At 50.3% G+C, this 14,671-nt stretch overlaps 1 protein-coding gene across 1 annotated transcript in view; it reads left to right on the top strand.

The window, feature by feature from the left end:
• The window catches only part of MARCHF10 (membrane associated ring-CH-type finger 10), a gene marked incomplete at both ends in the record, with an annotated part of 82,025 nt that extends 69,756 nt beyond the window's left edge, over positions 1-12,269 (top strand). Inside the window, 3 exons of the mRNA XM_080924523.1 lie at positions 2,334-2,447; positions 9,057-9,099; positions 12,214-12,269. Coding sequence (XP_080780649.1) covers positions 2,334-2,447; positions 9,057-9,099; positions 12,214-12,269 — 213 coding nt within the window. The remainder of the gene's footprint in view (positions 1-2,333; positions 2,448-9,056; positions 9,100-12,213) is intronic.
• Between the last annotated feature and the right edge of the window lie 2,402 nt (positions 12,270-14,671).

Here is a 14,671-nt window from a genome sequence, read left to right as displayed (position 1 = left end):
TTTTCAAATTATCTGCAGAAAACATTAGTGAACATTTTCCCACCTGAGGGCCTCCAGGCCTCATTGAGCCATAAAAAGTAAATGGCTTCCCTGAACGCCCTGACAACCCCGACCAGCCCAAGGCATTTTGTAGCTGGTTTGCTTTGCCATTTCAAGCCACAGAGTCTGTTCCAGAAAACCCTGCACCCAACCCCAACAAAGAGAGAAAACCCTCTGGCAGAGAGAGGGGTGAGATTTGGCACACTAGGAAGGCTTCCTGGAGGAGGTGGCTTGGGAAGGTGGATATGGATAAAATGGAAAATGTTAATAAAAAAGCAAGATGCCTGTTTGGGGTAGAAGTCAGAAGAGCACTTGCTTGCTCTCCTGTGCGCGTGCACACACACAATCAAAGGCTAAAAATAGAAGTCTAAGTCTTCTGAACAGTAGTTTCTGTCCTGAAAACGGGCAGTACAGAGGCCTTGCACAGTGACCTTGAGGCCACTTGTCACACCAAGAACCGGAGATAGACCGGAGATAGGCAAATACTCAAGGAAGGGCCATGGATCCCTGCTCTGCTTCTGAGTCTTTCCTGCCGGCCACTGGGTCCTGGGAGACTTGGATTCTGCTCCAGCTTCCTGAGCTGCCGGAGGAATCAGGATGAATCAGGAACAGGGGAACAGCCAGCAAGGCACCTCTGCAGCTGCAGGAAGAAGATGAGCTCCCCTGTCGAATCTGTGCTTTATTAACCTGGGCACTTCCCAGGGTCGCTGTAAAGGGTCCTGACCTCAGCAGAGGAGTTTCATCCCCTGTGGCTGACCCGTTCTGGACCACCACCACCCGTGGGATTCGGTGGGAGGACAGATGGGGACGATAGGGTGTCCCATTCCCCTCCTCCCCCTTGCAGAGTGCTCCTGGGAGGGATGGGTGGGGAAGGGCCCTGGAGCACAACCGAGGAACTGCAGAGCCACAGGCCGGATGTCCAGCCCTCAAATTGCATCTCCTGCTTCAAGCACCAGGAAGAAGAAAACACAACCCACTTGCTGACAAATGGCAGAAGCATTTGCAAGCACAAGATGGGGAGAACAAAACATGGACAAGTATTTAGGAGTCAGAGAGTAAATGCCTAGGACCGGTGAGGGCCCCACAGGAAGGCTCTGACAGGAAGTGACACGATGAAAAGCGACAACAAAGTTAAGGACAATGCCAGGCCGAGAGACGAGCGATAGTCAGAAAATGTGCGTGAAAACAACAGACTAAAAAGGCTGAGCGAAGGCCCCAAGGTTCCCAGCAACAGCCGGACCCTGGTTAGGTGCCTTCTCTAGGGAGGCGAACAGGACTAGACAAGCAGGCGGGAGGAGCCTTGGGTGAGGCGAGGCCATCGCTGAGTCCATGAAGAACTACACAGAACTGAGGCCCAGAGCCTGCTCTCCAGACAAAGGAAGGTCTAGGAAAATGAAACGCACACAAGTGACAGAGAGAGAGAGAGAGAGAGAGAGAGAGAGAGAGAGAGAGAGAGAGAGGAGAGAGAGAGGACGGAGAGAAATAATGTTCAAACTGTTCCTGCCTAACCTGGCTCCCTGCCTTACCACCTTCCCAGCCTGTGCTGTGTTTGTGAAAATCCCAAATACTGGTAAGGGTCAGGGAGGGACTAACCAGACCCCACCCCTAGCAGAGGAGCTATTGGCAGCTGATCGCTGATCCGGGAACGTTGGTTTTATTCAGGGGTGTGGTCCTTGGGAGAAGGTGCTCCAGTGGATGGCCATACACCCATGCACACACAGGAGAGCGAACTGGACTCGGTGGGTTATAAAAGACAAGAAGGGAAGGGTGGGTATGAGCAACATATATTGTACACATGTATAAAATACTCAAGGAATAAATACATTTTTTTAAATGCAAAACCTGCCAGCATACACTAGCCACACTAGCCAGGAGAGAATTTGCCATCTCTCTCCACACCCATGCGTGTGAGCGTGCACTCAAGTGCACACACACACCTCCTCTGTCACTCACACTGTCCTGCCACCTGCCATCAAATATCACACTTGACTGACCTCTCGGATTGGCTTCAGCCATAGCTGTTTGTGATGTGATCAGGGTTCATTCTCTAACATGGGGGAATCAGGTCCAGCAGCAAGGCCTGAAGCTTTCTGCCCTGTGCTGTGCTCTGCCACCCCACCCCCCGGCCTCCTCCTGCTTCCAGAGGGCAGACCTTCCTTTGGACTCGGGCTCCCCAGCCCACCCCCCCCACACCACCCCCCTTCTTGCTTCTCCTACACTTGTTTCCTTTCACCCTGTGGCTGAGCCCGCGGATATTTTGGAGGTGACTCCTGGACTTTCTCTTCCACATGCAGGCACAGAGTGAACTGATGAACTCCGGCTTGTACCTGGTGCTGCTGCTCCACCTGTATGAGCAGAGGTTCGCAGAACTCATGACACTCAACTACAGGCGGGCTTCCAGAGAGAGGGTAAGTCCGCTCCGGGAGGAACAGGCTGTGCAGCCAAGGACACCACGCCATGCTGTTTCTTAGACATGCCATCTCTTGAAGTCCTCGTGGTCACTGGATGAGGTCTAGGGCTGTCACTCAGGTCCAAGTTTTAGCTGTCACTAAGCATTATATGTAGTGACCCCTGGCTGAAGGCAGTTATAATCACATAACTCCTTAGTGTCAAACGCAAATAGTAATTAAGTGGTCGTCAGTGTTAATGTAGGTGAAGGAGCCTCTAGGGCACCTGCCCCCCAAACAGAGGTATGCAAGAATGCTATAGTTAAGTGTGTGCTCTGTGATTGTGTGTGTGTGTGTGTGTGTGTGTGTCCATCCCTGAAAGCAAGCCAGGAAGTAAAGGCATTTGTTGATAATAGCCCCTGTTTGACAAGTGACCATGTATGCACTGGAATGGCTATCCTTTAACAAGAGAGTGGGGCCAGGAAGAATCGCACAGGATGAAGGGAGAGGTGGACTTAAGCAAATGGACGGACCTTTGAAGCCTCAGCACCTTGAGCCCTTGGGGTTTTCTTACTATGGCCACATGAGGCAAGAACTCTGTGAAGAAAGGGAAGGAGCCCAGCCATGCCAGTGGATGACTCCCAGGATGCCCCACGAGGCTTTGCTCCTGATATCTGCTCATGTTGGGCTGTGGCGGGAGGATTAGCCAGTGTGGCAGTGGTCAAGCCACTGATGGAGCTGGAAGAAATCTGTCATCTGCACCCCAGCCTCAGAATGCTCTTTCTCTTTGCTTTCTTTATCCTTTTCTTCCTCCCTTCTCTGCTTTCCTCCTCTTCCTCCTCCTCAAGTGGACTTCAGGCATTTTCCAGCACCGTCACCACCTGTAGACTGGAGTGCAGCCATTCCGGACCCCCTTATACAACCACAGCTCCGTGGACCACTGTGAGCAGCGTGGAACCATCCTATCAAAGGCGCTGGATTTAGGGCCCTTAATCCCCACACTGGAGGCAGAGGCAGACGGAACTCTGAGTTTAAGGCGTGCCTGCTCTACATAGTAAAGCCTTACTTAAAAAAAAAGAAAAACAGCAAAAATGCATACTGGATGCAGCTCAGTTGATGAAGTGCTTGTGTGTGTGAATGGAATTGTAGGCCCATTTCAACTTTTTCCCAGGTTAAATTTTTTCCTCAGACCCCCAGGATTCAATGAATAATAATAATTTAAAACACACACACACACACACACACACACACACACACACACACACACAACAGGCTGGGTTTCTGCCAACCTGTCTTTGGAGGAATTTCACCTCCTCTGTGACCCAGGCCTGCCCTTCCTTAACCTCCCATGGTTTTAATGGTGACATAAATTCTTTATAGAAATATTTAAAAAAAAAAAAAAAAAAGGAAAAGGAAAAGGAAAAGGAAAAGTGCCGGGAGCAGGAAATGGTCCTTTGTCAACATTTCTGCGACTTCATTTTCATAATCCCATATCTTTTAAAGAACTTTTTTATTACACATTGAACTTCAAAGCGTCTGGGTTGATGTGGGTCACAGATGACCAGCAAACAGAAGCAAACATTAACCAGTGAAGCTACAGAACAAACATGCTCAGACAGACAGACAGTCTCCTGGATGAAAATCAAGGCCCTACAGCACTGCATCTCAGGAAACTTCTGACAAATCATTCTGGAAGAGGGATAAGCTGTGTTAGAGGCAAACTGGGAACCAGAGCGGAAGGGACCAGTTTCTCACCACCAGCTCACATTTAACTTGGGAAACCTTGAAACACATCTCACCCACTCCAAGCATGAAGCAGTAACTGGTTATAAATAGCCAGTGAAGAGGCTCCCACGGGGGCTGGAGAGACAGCTCAGCGCTTAAGAGTTGTGATGCTCCTGCAGAGACCCACAACAGGGGCTCACAAACCCCAGCGCTAAAAGACCCACGCCCTCTTTTGACCTTCCTAGTCACTCACATGCACATACCCATACACAGACACACACAAACACACGTGCATAACTCAATCTTTTATAAAAAAGAAACATCCACATAAAAGCAGGAAGCCCGCAGAGAGTGTCTAATCCACTCACTCCTGGATTTTGTGTCAGGATCCCAGAACTGGAGTGGTTAGCCTTTAGCAAAGGAGATAGACTGAATCAAAAGAGACACCTCGCTCCTTTGCTAGCAGGACTGGAGAAGTTCTCCACAGCAGGCTTCGTGCTTGTGTCTCATCAGGAGACCCTATGATGCAGGCTTTCAAGAATGGTGACTGTCACTTCCTCACTGTAGGATGCACTGTGCTGTACCAGGGGGCTGAGGTGGTAGATTGGTCACTTTCTTATCAGTGTGATAAAACACCTGAAGAAAGTAAAGACAGACAGACAGCAACTGACGGAAGGGTTGATTCTGGCACATAGTTTGAGGGGACATATATCCAACATAGCAGGACCACGACAAAGCCCACAGACTAGAAAGCATAGGGAGTGAACACTGGCGCTTTTCTTTTAGCATTTTGTTGTTGTTTGGGTTTGTTTGTTTGTTTGAGGCAAGAGCTTTCTGTGTCTCCCCAGCTGGCCTGAAACTCAATATGCAGAGCAACCAGGTGGCTTGTGACCGCACAGATCTGTTTGCACCCCACCTCTAAGTTCTGGGAGTAAAGGTGCACATCACCATGCCTGGGTCCTTTCATTCTTTTTTATTTAGTCATGGACAATAGCCTATGGGATGGCTCCACCCCCATTCAGGATGGGTCTTCCTCCCTCACAGACACACCTCCCTGAGCCTCATTAACACCCTAGGTGTCTCTTAATGCAATCAAGCCAGCAATGGGTACTAACTCTCACAGGTGGTACTCAGTCAACAAAAGTGACTGCTTGCCTGATATGATACCCTGATGCCTCCTTTCTTTGAGGAACTTAAGGTCAAGTTGAGAGACAAAATTCCATATGTCTATAATGTTGGGTCCAGGAGTTGCCTCACAAACCACACGGACACCTGTCTCAGTCAGACGTGGATAGTGTCTGGGCAGGGCAATCAGGGTCATGATCCAGGCTCAAGAGCTGAGTTAAGATCCTACAGGGTTTTAAGCCTAAGATCCACAAACATCTGTGCCAAGTTATCCCAATCCAGCCAGGATTTAGGGATAGGGGATATCCTTAGGAGTGTCTTTGTTGCACACTTATCCTGCTCCCATTGGTTTGGGTTTCCCACTGCGGCAGGGGACTGGCCTTGTCTAACATTCATGTCTTAACTTGTCTACCAGGATGGGACCTGCATAACACTCATGTCTTAACTTACCAACCAGGATGTCAGTTGTCCACGTTTATGTCTCTTCTGCCAAGTAAGATGTCAGTTCCCAGGAGGTCTTGGAACATAAACTTTACTGGACCACTACTCAAAATGGAAGTCTCATTCCAAATAGTCTCTTACATTGGTGCAGGTGTCTCTCTTATGTTGGGATCCAGCCCAGGGCAGCTTATAAAATCAGATGCCATAAAGGCTTATACACAGGTACAGGAAGTGCTGCTGGGTGGTTGGTTTGGGTCCAAGCTTATTGTGGGTGATTATACAAAGCAGTTCTACTGACTTTTACCATGATTGGTTTCCAAGGGCACAAAACATAACAGAATATGTAATCAACTTGGGCTTGAGAAAGTTTCCTAATAACAGCAGAAATAACATAGGAGAAAGTTTCCTTATAATATTAGTAACCGAACAAAATGGAAGGCTGGATAGGTAACAGTTACCTAGGCCTTAACAGTAAAAACAAAATAATAATTAAAACAACAACAACAACAATAATAATAATAACTGGAGAATCCACAGGTCAGTGAGCACAGAGAGACTGTGAAATCAGTACCACGTCTTCCATAGCTGGGCCTTGCTGGGTTTCGTGGTCCCAGCAACAGACAGTTTCTGTGCTGTTTGAAGATAAAACCAGGCCTTCTACACTTGTCTCTCGTTTAGACACAGGGTTACCCATGTCTGACTGCAAACCGTGCACTGGACACTACATATCCCAGGGACACTGGGTGCCAAAGGAAGCTACAGTGAGGTGTGTAGTTATTCTTTATCAACTTGGGCATGGAACCACGGTTCCCCAGGGCCTGGAAAATGACTGGTATGTAATAAATGCTCAGTCAGGCTTCACAGGCCACAGAATTCCTGAATCAGAATCTATTTCTTTCTGGTCTCAAGTCTTGAGTTTCATTTTAGAGAAAGGACAGTACACATCTGTAGAGAGAAGTCAAGGTATACTCATTTATCCCGTGAACCTACTATATGCCAGGCTCTGTTATATCCCGGGAATACAGAAATAATGAAGACAAATGCTGCCCATAAGGGGCTCAGCATCTACAGAGAGAGCACATGGAGCTGGAGAGATGGCTCAGCCATTAAGACGAAGTACTACTCTTGCAAAGGACTAAGTTTGGTGATCAGCATCCACATAGGCTGTTACTCCAGCCACAGGAGATCCAACACCCTCTTGTGGCATCCAAGGACACCTGCATTCATGTGCATACACACACACACACACACACACACACACACACTTACTTAAAAATAAAACAAATCATTAAATAAGTTAATTAATCGAGAACACTCATGTGTAAGCAAGGGACCCCAAACCTGTTTGTGTTGTGATAGTGAAGTGGATGTGGGGATGAGTGAGAAATTCTCGTCCCCTGCTTCCACACACTTCTCCAGAGCCGAGCTCCAGCCAGCATCTCCTGTTCTGCTGCTGGGAAAGCCTGGCCTTCGACCCAGCAGGGTGTGCCCTACGCCCTGGGACCCTGCTGTCCTGGCAATGTTGCTACCATGGCTTTTGTCAACTGAAATGCCAAGGAGATGATGCTTAGCCTGAATCTCAAAGACGGTGGCAGTCGAACTGGGGTGGGAGGGGCTTGGAAAGTATATCCTGTGCCGAAGACACACCGCACGGAGATATGGAAACTTGTACGGTCAGAGGATGTCAAGAAGCTGTGTGGCCGGGGCTGGCAGGAAGCGAGGCCGAGGTGTACGCAGAGTGCAGGGCTGAAAGGCTGAGGAGTGGCTCTGGAGGCTACTGGACAGCGTCCAGCCTTCTGCTGACGTCCTGGCTTTTGAGTGATGAGTGCAGGAGACACCTGGAGAGTAGGCTGGAAGAAACCAGCTGCATGGCTGTACAGCGGCGTAAGGAGATCGGGGCCCCACAGAGAACATGGTAATAATGTTCTCTTCCTCCCACCCCTGCTGTGTGCGCAAGTGATCGTGTGTGCGTGTGTGCGTGCTCGTGAGTGTGTGTGTGTGTGTGTACTTGTGCATGTGTGTGTTTGTGTGCACGTGCAAGGAGGACAAACCGAAGGGAGCACTGATGTGGTTCTATGAAGGCTCGCAGCGGAAAGCTGGTCTTTCCTCAGCTGACCTGAGCATCTCCAGGGGCCATAAGATCCCAGCAGCCTTGGTCCATGCAGCCTAGCTCGCCCTGTAGTCTGATGGGCACAGTCTGGCCTGGATGGTGAACTTCCATGGACTCTCACACCCACACAGGATATTCCTAGAACCCCCATCATGGCCTTCCTCCTGATCTGATTCCTGTCTCTGATCACTAGTGTCTTCAGGAGAGAGCGTTCTCCCTTCGTTCTCTGCCAGGGTATCGCCAGAGGCCAGGGAGCACACTTGCCGACCTTAAAGGCAGATAGGGTGCCACAGGTCCATTCCTGTAGACCATCTCCCTTTACGACTATTTCTACAAAAACAGAAACACTTGCTTCAAGGAGTCAAATCTACCCAAACATGGCGTGCAAGGGTTGGTCAGATGCCTGTCTACATGTATCTATGAACACCTGCTGTAGAATCTCAGGGCAGAGGCTGCCTCAGCTGCCCAGAGCATAAGCATCAGAGATTAGTACAATTGTGGTGTGCAATCCACTGGTAACCAGGACCCGCTATTCTAGATGAAATCACATCCTTCCCCTCCTATTCCTCCCTTGGGCACAGAAGAGAGCTTGTGGACAAGAGATGCCTTCACCCAGGCCAGGGAGTTGACCAGTTGACATTGTCTAGCCCCCCTTGTTTTGTCTTCAGCCTGTCACAAAGTCCCTGTTCTTCCCAGGGAAATAGCACCAAGCCCTGGGCAGCAGGGCCCACATCCCTGCAGCCTGGCACAATGGGCTCCCACGGAGTACACAGCATTTCTTATTGTGGCATAAAATGCCATAAAGTCAGAACAAAGAAAGCCCAGGGCCTGGATGGGTCTGCCGCTTCCTGCTGAGCAGAGACTACAAGCGATTGTTTAAAAGCCAGTGGTGAGGCAAGTGGCCAATTAGCACAGCCTCCCTCCCTGCAGCCTGTAAACTGTGCCGGGACCATCAGAAAGGGATTCTGCTATTCAGATCAATTGCTGAAAGGAAGCGAGTCTGTTCACACTGCCAAATATAGAAGCCCCAAAACAGCAAAGGTGACCTGGGTTATCGCTGCGCTGTCCTTGGGACAAGCTGATCTCCATCTTGCAGAGAAACAGCTCCCATCCTGAGCACCTTGGCGAGTCACAGGGAGTTCTAGGACATTCTGAGGCCAGGGAGTTACACATCTGTTCACAGTTGCATTGTCAAAACAATTCATATCTCATTGTCTTCTCTCCCATAGTCGTCAAGAAATTACCCACAACCCAGACCGGAAGAAAATGAAAGTAGGTTTGGGGGTCCATCCTGTCCTGTCCCCTCTAAGGGTGTCTGTCTGCTAGGTTGCTCCTTTTCTGTCCCTGTGTTGAACCTAATACCCTGGAAAGGCAGATAAAGCCACCACCCAGAGGCAAAAATAACGCCACAAAGCTTGGGAAATGTTAGGCTTAGCTGAAAATCAATCAAGGCGGTGGATGTGAAGCAGATAAGATTTTTTAATTCATCCTGAAACCAAGGGGAAGGGTCAGCTCGGCAGAAGAGAGTACTTTTCTTGTCAGGATGCTCTGGCATCCAGCCCTAGATGGAGGGTTGGTTGGGTTTTGTTTTGTTTTTTATTTTTCTGGCCAGGATTCTTCCTGGGATTTTCCTTCCCGGATCCTAAAAGCAGGCTGGTTAGCCATTACCAAAGAGAACATTCCTTTGACAAGCAAGTGTTTTTTGGTTGGATTTTGATGCCATGAAGCACATTAAGTGGGTCTGTCGCATTCAGAGGTTGAACAAAGCCAACAGGTCTCCAGCCTCCTTCAAACGGGTTTCTTATTCCATAGAAATTCCCCCTGGAGAAAATGAGCCTAATTAAAGCAGAGGGCTCAGAGGCAAGCCTTAAGGAAGACTCTATCCACAGAGAGAATGCGTGTCACAGGGAATTGGAGGGATGTGACAACTGGGTCTCTCTGGGTTCTTCAAGGAGACAATTTACAACAGCCTCGCCCTAAAAGCTTTAGAAGAGTGGTTCCCACGCTGGTACCAACAATCTCGAGAACTTACCCCAAACACAGATTCCTGGGCCCTCCCACAGACTCCACTCCAGCGGTGGGGTGGGGCTCTGGAATGTGTCTTTCATGCACATCCCACGGGCAGGGTTGATGCAGCCCATTGCAGGGATGCTTTGTGGACCCCTCCCCTACCCCCCCCCCCCACAAATAAATACCTGGCCAGAAGAGATATTGCACCAGTCCAGAGCTCCCCAGGGTGGTGCCAAGACTGCAACCCTAGAGAAGCCAGTTTGCTATTCAGGGCACGCAGTCCTAGGGAGCCAGGCTCGCGGTGCTCAGAGATGGAGAAGGCCCTTCTTTATACAAAAGGAGCTCCTGGAGCTCCAAATCCCTGAGTGATGTGGGGTTCCAGGCCAACTGAGCGAGATCTCAAGGCTTCCGCGCAGTCGCCCCCAGACCCCAGCCTTGCTGCTGGGTGCAGCCGGGAAGGCGGCGGTAAGGTGTCTAAAAGACCATTGTGTCGCTGCCTGCACGCCAACCTCCCAGGGACCGCACCTCGGCCAGGCGTCCGCTCACGGCTTCTCAGCGTGGCTTCGGCGAGAGCCTCCTGCTCCTACAGGGACGTGACAGGCAGCAGGGCTTGGTCCCCAACCGAGAGACCTTCAGAGGGTCCTGTTGCCTCGGCCCCGCCCCGCCTCCGAGATGCCCGCAGCGCAACCGGGTTGGGAACCTGCGGCACCGGGCGCGTCCGAGAGCGTTCGGCTGGACAGGGACGCCCCCTAGTGCCTCTGCGACCTACGTATCCTGCAGCTCGCTGGGGGCTCCGCAGACCCAGGGTCGAAGGCAGCCTTAGCTTCTAAATGGAAGTCACAGTTCTCCTTGGGAGAGTCTAAGGGCATTCTCAGGGGATGTTTAGAAATGAATCTCGGCAGCGTGGGGGCCCAAGCCGACTGTGGTGAGTTCCAACCCAGGATGAATTGTATAGTTAAGTCCAGGGCATTTGTATCAACCACCACCAAAAAAAAAAAAAAAAGTCCACAGAGAAGGAAGGGTATTTGTTTTCCTCTTCTCTCTGTTGCTCCCACGCAGATATTCCCTCTGACTGTCACTCCTTTGCTATCTCAGTTGGGAGCCGGCCCAGTTCCAGAATCAACCATTCACAGGCCTTAGAGCAGCAGGTTCTCTCCTGGAAGTACAGGCCGGGTTCCTTCTACCCACACGTTCCAGATACTGGTAGGGAGGGAGAGTCAGTCCAGGCTGTAGGGAGACCAGGGCACTGTCCTCGAAGACTGACCACTGGCAGCCCTTACCCTGCCTTTGTGCCAAAGTCACTATCAAGACAAACATTAGGCATCAGAAGTAGAGCCAGGGGAGGCCAGCCCTCCCCATGAGCCACATTCTTCTTCTCTGGTCCCTACAGCCTGGCGTGACTCACCTGGTTGGCAGCATTTGGTTAATATGACCTGCCAGCAGAGTCACAGCGGTGACCTGCCATCCCGGTTCAGTCCAGGTAAACACAGAGGTAAAGGACAAAACGCCAGGGCACAGAGGATGGTACAAAGGGTGCCAGCTGTCTTGTGGCCCTGTGGTGCCCAAGTCTTACTGGGCACCATTCCCTGAACAAAAAGACCCCCATCAGTAACACCGAGGAGAGGGCATCTCAGGCAGATCCTTAGCTGTGTGACAGGGCTCCTGATACAGCTTCTCTGTATCACGGATGACCATCACCGGAGCCAAGACTAAGGCCAGGAAGAGGGCGATTAGTGAACCCAGACAAGCCAACTCCAGTCTGCTCCCAGCCCCCCCCCGGGAAAAGTACTTTGTGTTGAGGAAGGTGAGAAATCTGGAGTGTGTCCGGGGCGTCCTTGAGACCAGAAACAGAGCTGAGAGGGTCCGAGTGGGAATGGCCGGGTGTCACCTGCTCCAGTTCTCACACGTCTTCTACTGGGATAAAATGTGTCTCCATAGTCTGGGGACATTTCCTCAAACCAAGACAAAAACAAGCGCGGAGAACAAACGTCTCTCCAAGAATGAGATCTCCTCTCCTGTCCTATCTGTTGTGTTTGGACCCTTCTGCCAACCCTAGTGCGACAGCACCCGGCTCTTTGTCACCAGCGTGCAGTAGTTAACTTAGGAACATCATTCTGAGAGAAGACAAGGGCTCTACCAACTATTCAGCCTGCAAACGTTATCACCAGACAGGCATCTGGAATAGATTCCTGGAGCAGCCTGAGGTCCCGCTGCCCCCGACCCAGTGAGAGTCCTGGTGCAGGCAGTCCCAGCCCCAGATTATTAAAGTGTCTGCTCCCCCATACTGTTCCAGGCCACACTGGGAGAGAGAATGGCAGTGGTGCCCTTCCCCCTCTGCTGTGGCCCTGCAGGCTGAGAGATGGTCTTGCTTTCTAGGTTCCGAGTCGGGAGATGGTAATGAAAGCAGCGTTTACCCAGGCCGGGTCATCTAGCAAGGGAGCTGGTCGTGGAGTGCAGCAGAGACCTCTCCACCCAGAAGCCCTTTCTGTGTCCCCAACACCTCCCTTCTTCCCTCCTCTTTACTGAAACTGAAGCCAATGTGTTTCACCCATGCCACTCCTTCTGGGTCTGGTTTGAGCATCCATGGGCAGCCACAGGGACCATCCCAGCCAGCAGAGGCCAATCAGCTGAGCTCCCAGTGCGCTGTCTTGCTGCTTCCCACCCCCCCAACCCAGCAGCCTGGGCTCCCAATGCTGGGGCCCTCTGTTCAGGCCTCAGCCCACCCTGAGTTGGAGTGGAGCCATGCGTTCAGTAAACTGACTTTATTCTCCCATTTGTTCTGTGTTTATTTCCTCCCAGGTCGGCAGTCCTGAGTCGCAACCCGCCTCCCACCCCACTCTCCTCATTTCTGATCGCTGCCCACCACCGGAGTCCGACATATCTGAGGCTCCTATAGGCTGGGGCAAATGGGTCCCGTTTAGGATCGGCTGTGGGTGTGATCTCAATAATCAAAGGCCCACAAGACTTAGGATGATTAAAAATATCAGAGCTGGGTTGTGGTGGAGGGCAGGGAGAAGGGGAGCTCTCTAGCCAAGCCTGGTAGTGTACTCCTGCAATCTCAGCACTGGGGCAGGGGGATTATAAATTGGAGGCCAGCCTTGGCTATATAGAAAGACCTAGTCTCAAAAATCTAGAAAGAGAGAAACAGACAAAAGTGGGCTTTCAAAAAAAAAAAAAAAAGGTGGAAAGTAGAAAGTAGCAAGCAAAGGTGTATACTGAGTTGAAGAAGCTGGATCCTAAAGACATCACGGCCTATGGTTCCCCTTGTATGCAGTTTCTAGAGAAGGCAAAGTTACAGGCAGAGGCAGATCTGTGATCTCTGGGAAATGAAAAGGAAACAGAAACCGGAGGTGAGGAAGGCCTCAGAGTGGAACCGGACAGATGTGCTCAAGAATCACCAAATTGCATGTTTGTGCTGTGGGAGTGTAACAGCCTGATTGTGATGCTTGTGCTCCCCTAAAAGCCCTCAAAAATAGGGGACAGGACAGAAAAGGGAAAAAGTCAAGTGAAGAGAAGCACTTGCTTCGTATGCACGAACCATAGTGCGTCCTCAGCACCACATACACGATGTGTGTTTAAGCCTGTCTGTGATCCCAGCACTCAGGACATAGGGGGAGGAGGGTCAGAAGGAAACAGGCAAGGACAGTCCGAAGTATAAAGGTGTGTGTGTGTGTGTGTGTGTGAGAGAGAGAGAGAGAGAGAGAGAGAGAGAGAGAGAGAGAGAGAAAGAGAGAGAGAGAGAGAGACTCAGGACATAGGGGGAGGAGGATCAGAAGGAAATAGGCAAGGACAGTCCAAAGTATAAAGGTGTGTGTGTGTGTGAGAGAGAGAGAGAGAGAGAGAACACAATGAATCCATGGTTTGTTGGTTTTAATTATTTAGATTTATTTTAATTGTGTATGTGAAGGGATTCTGGCCAGCTGAGTGTGGTGAACATGGCTCTTGGCAGGTTTAGCCCTTCTCTCTCATTCCCTCTGCCTTGCTAAAAAGCCATTAGATTAGATTCCTAAAGCTAGCCACCAAGGTCTCTTCCCTTATTTGGCCACTTCCTCCTCCTGAGGCTAACCACCAAGGTCCAGCTACCAAAGTATTTAATACCAGCAATCGAAAGCCCCCTTTGGCTCCTAATTAACATGCCAAATTAAAATTAAACACCTCATCCCAACACAGGGTTTCTTTTTTTACCTTCGTAAACCACCATTTCCCTATGCGTCGTGTCTCCTCTCTATCCAGAGGCAGTTCTTTTTCCCAGGGGAAAAATACCCCTCTCCCCCTCCCTTGTTTCCTTTCTCCTTCTCCAAGACCTCTGGCTCCTGTCCTTGTCTCTAATTCCCTGCCCCTCTGTCCCTCTGAGGCAAATAAATCTCCTTCGTTCTGAAAACTGGGTCTTGGGGGTCCTGCGCTGATACTTTACCTTACGATGTGTATGGGTGTTTTGCCTGCATGCATGTAAATGCACCATGTGTGTGCCTAGTGCCTGCTGAATCAGAACAAGGAATTACAGACAGTCGTGAGACCTCTGCGTGTGGATGCTCAAACCCTGGTCCTCTGCAAAAGAAACAAGGGTTCTTAACTGCTAAGCCAACTCTCCAGCTCTAAATAAATCATACTTAGAAAAAGTATTTATTTGAATGATGGGCTCATGGTAGTGTTATAGAAATGAAACTGAGATGGAACGAACGAAATTCTGCTTGCCTTTGAGACCCGTGCTCTAGAACAGCCTCTGCTTCCTAGCCTGGGTCTCTCTTGGGGGCTCTGGATAAGGCACTGCTCTTGGGAGCAATGGAGTTTTCAGAAAGCCAAATCTGGCCTACCTAAAATCTTGACCTCTGTC

This window comes from Micromys minutus (assembly GCF_963924665.1).
Source record: "Micromys minutus genome assembly, chromosome: 10".
NCBI lineage: Eukaryota > Metazoa > Chordata > Mammalia > Rodentia > Muridae > Micromys > Micromys minutus.
Note: the sequence above shows the minus strand (reverse complement) of the source record. Positions and strands in the feature narration are given on the sequence as shown.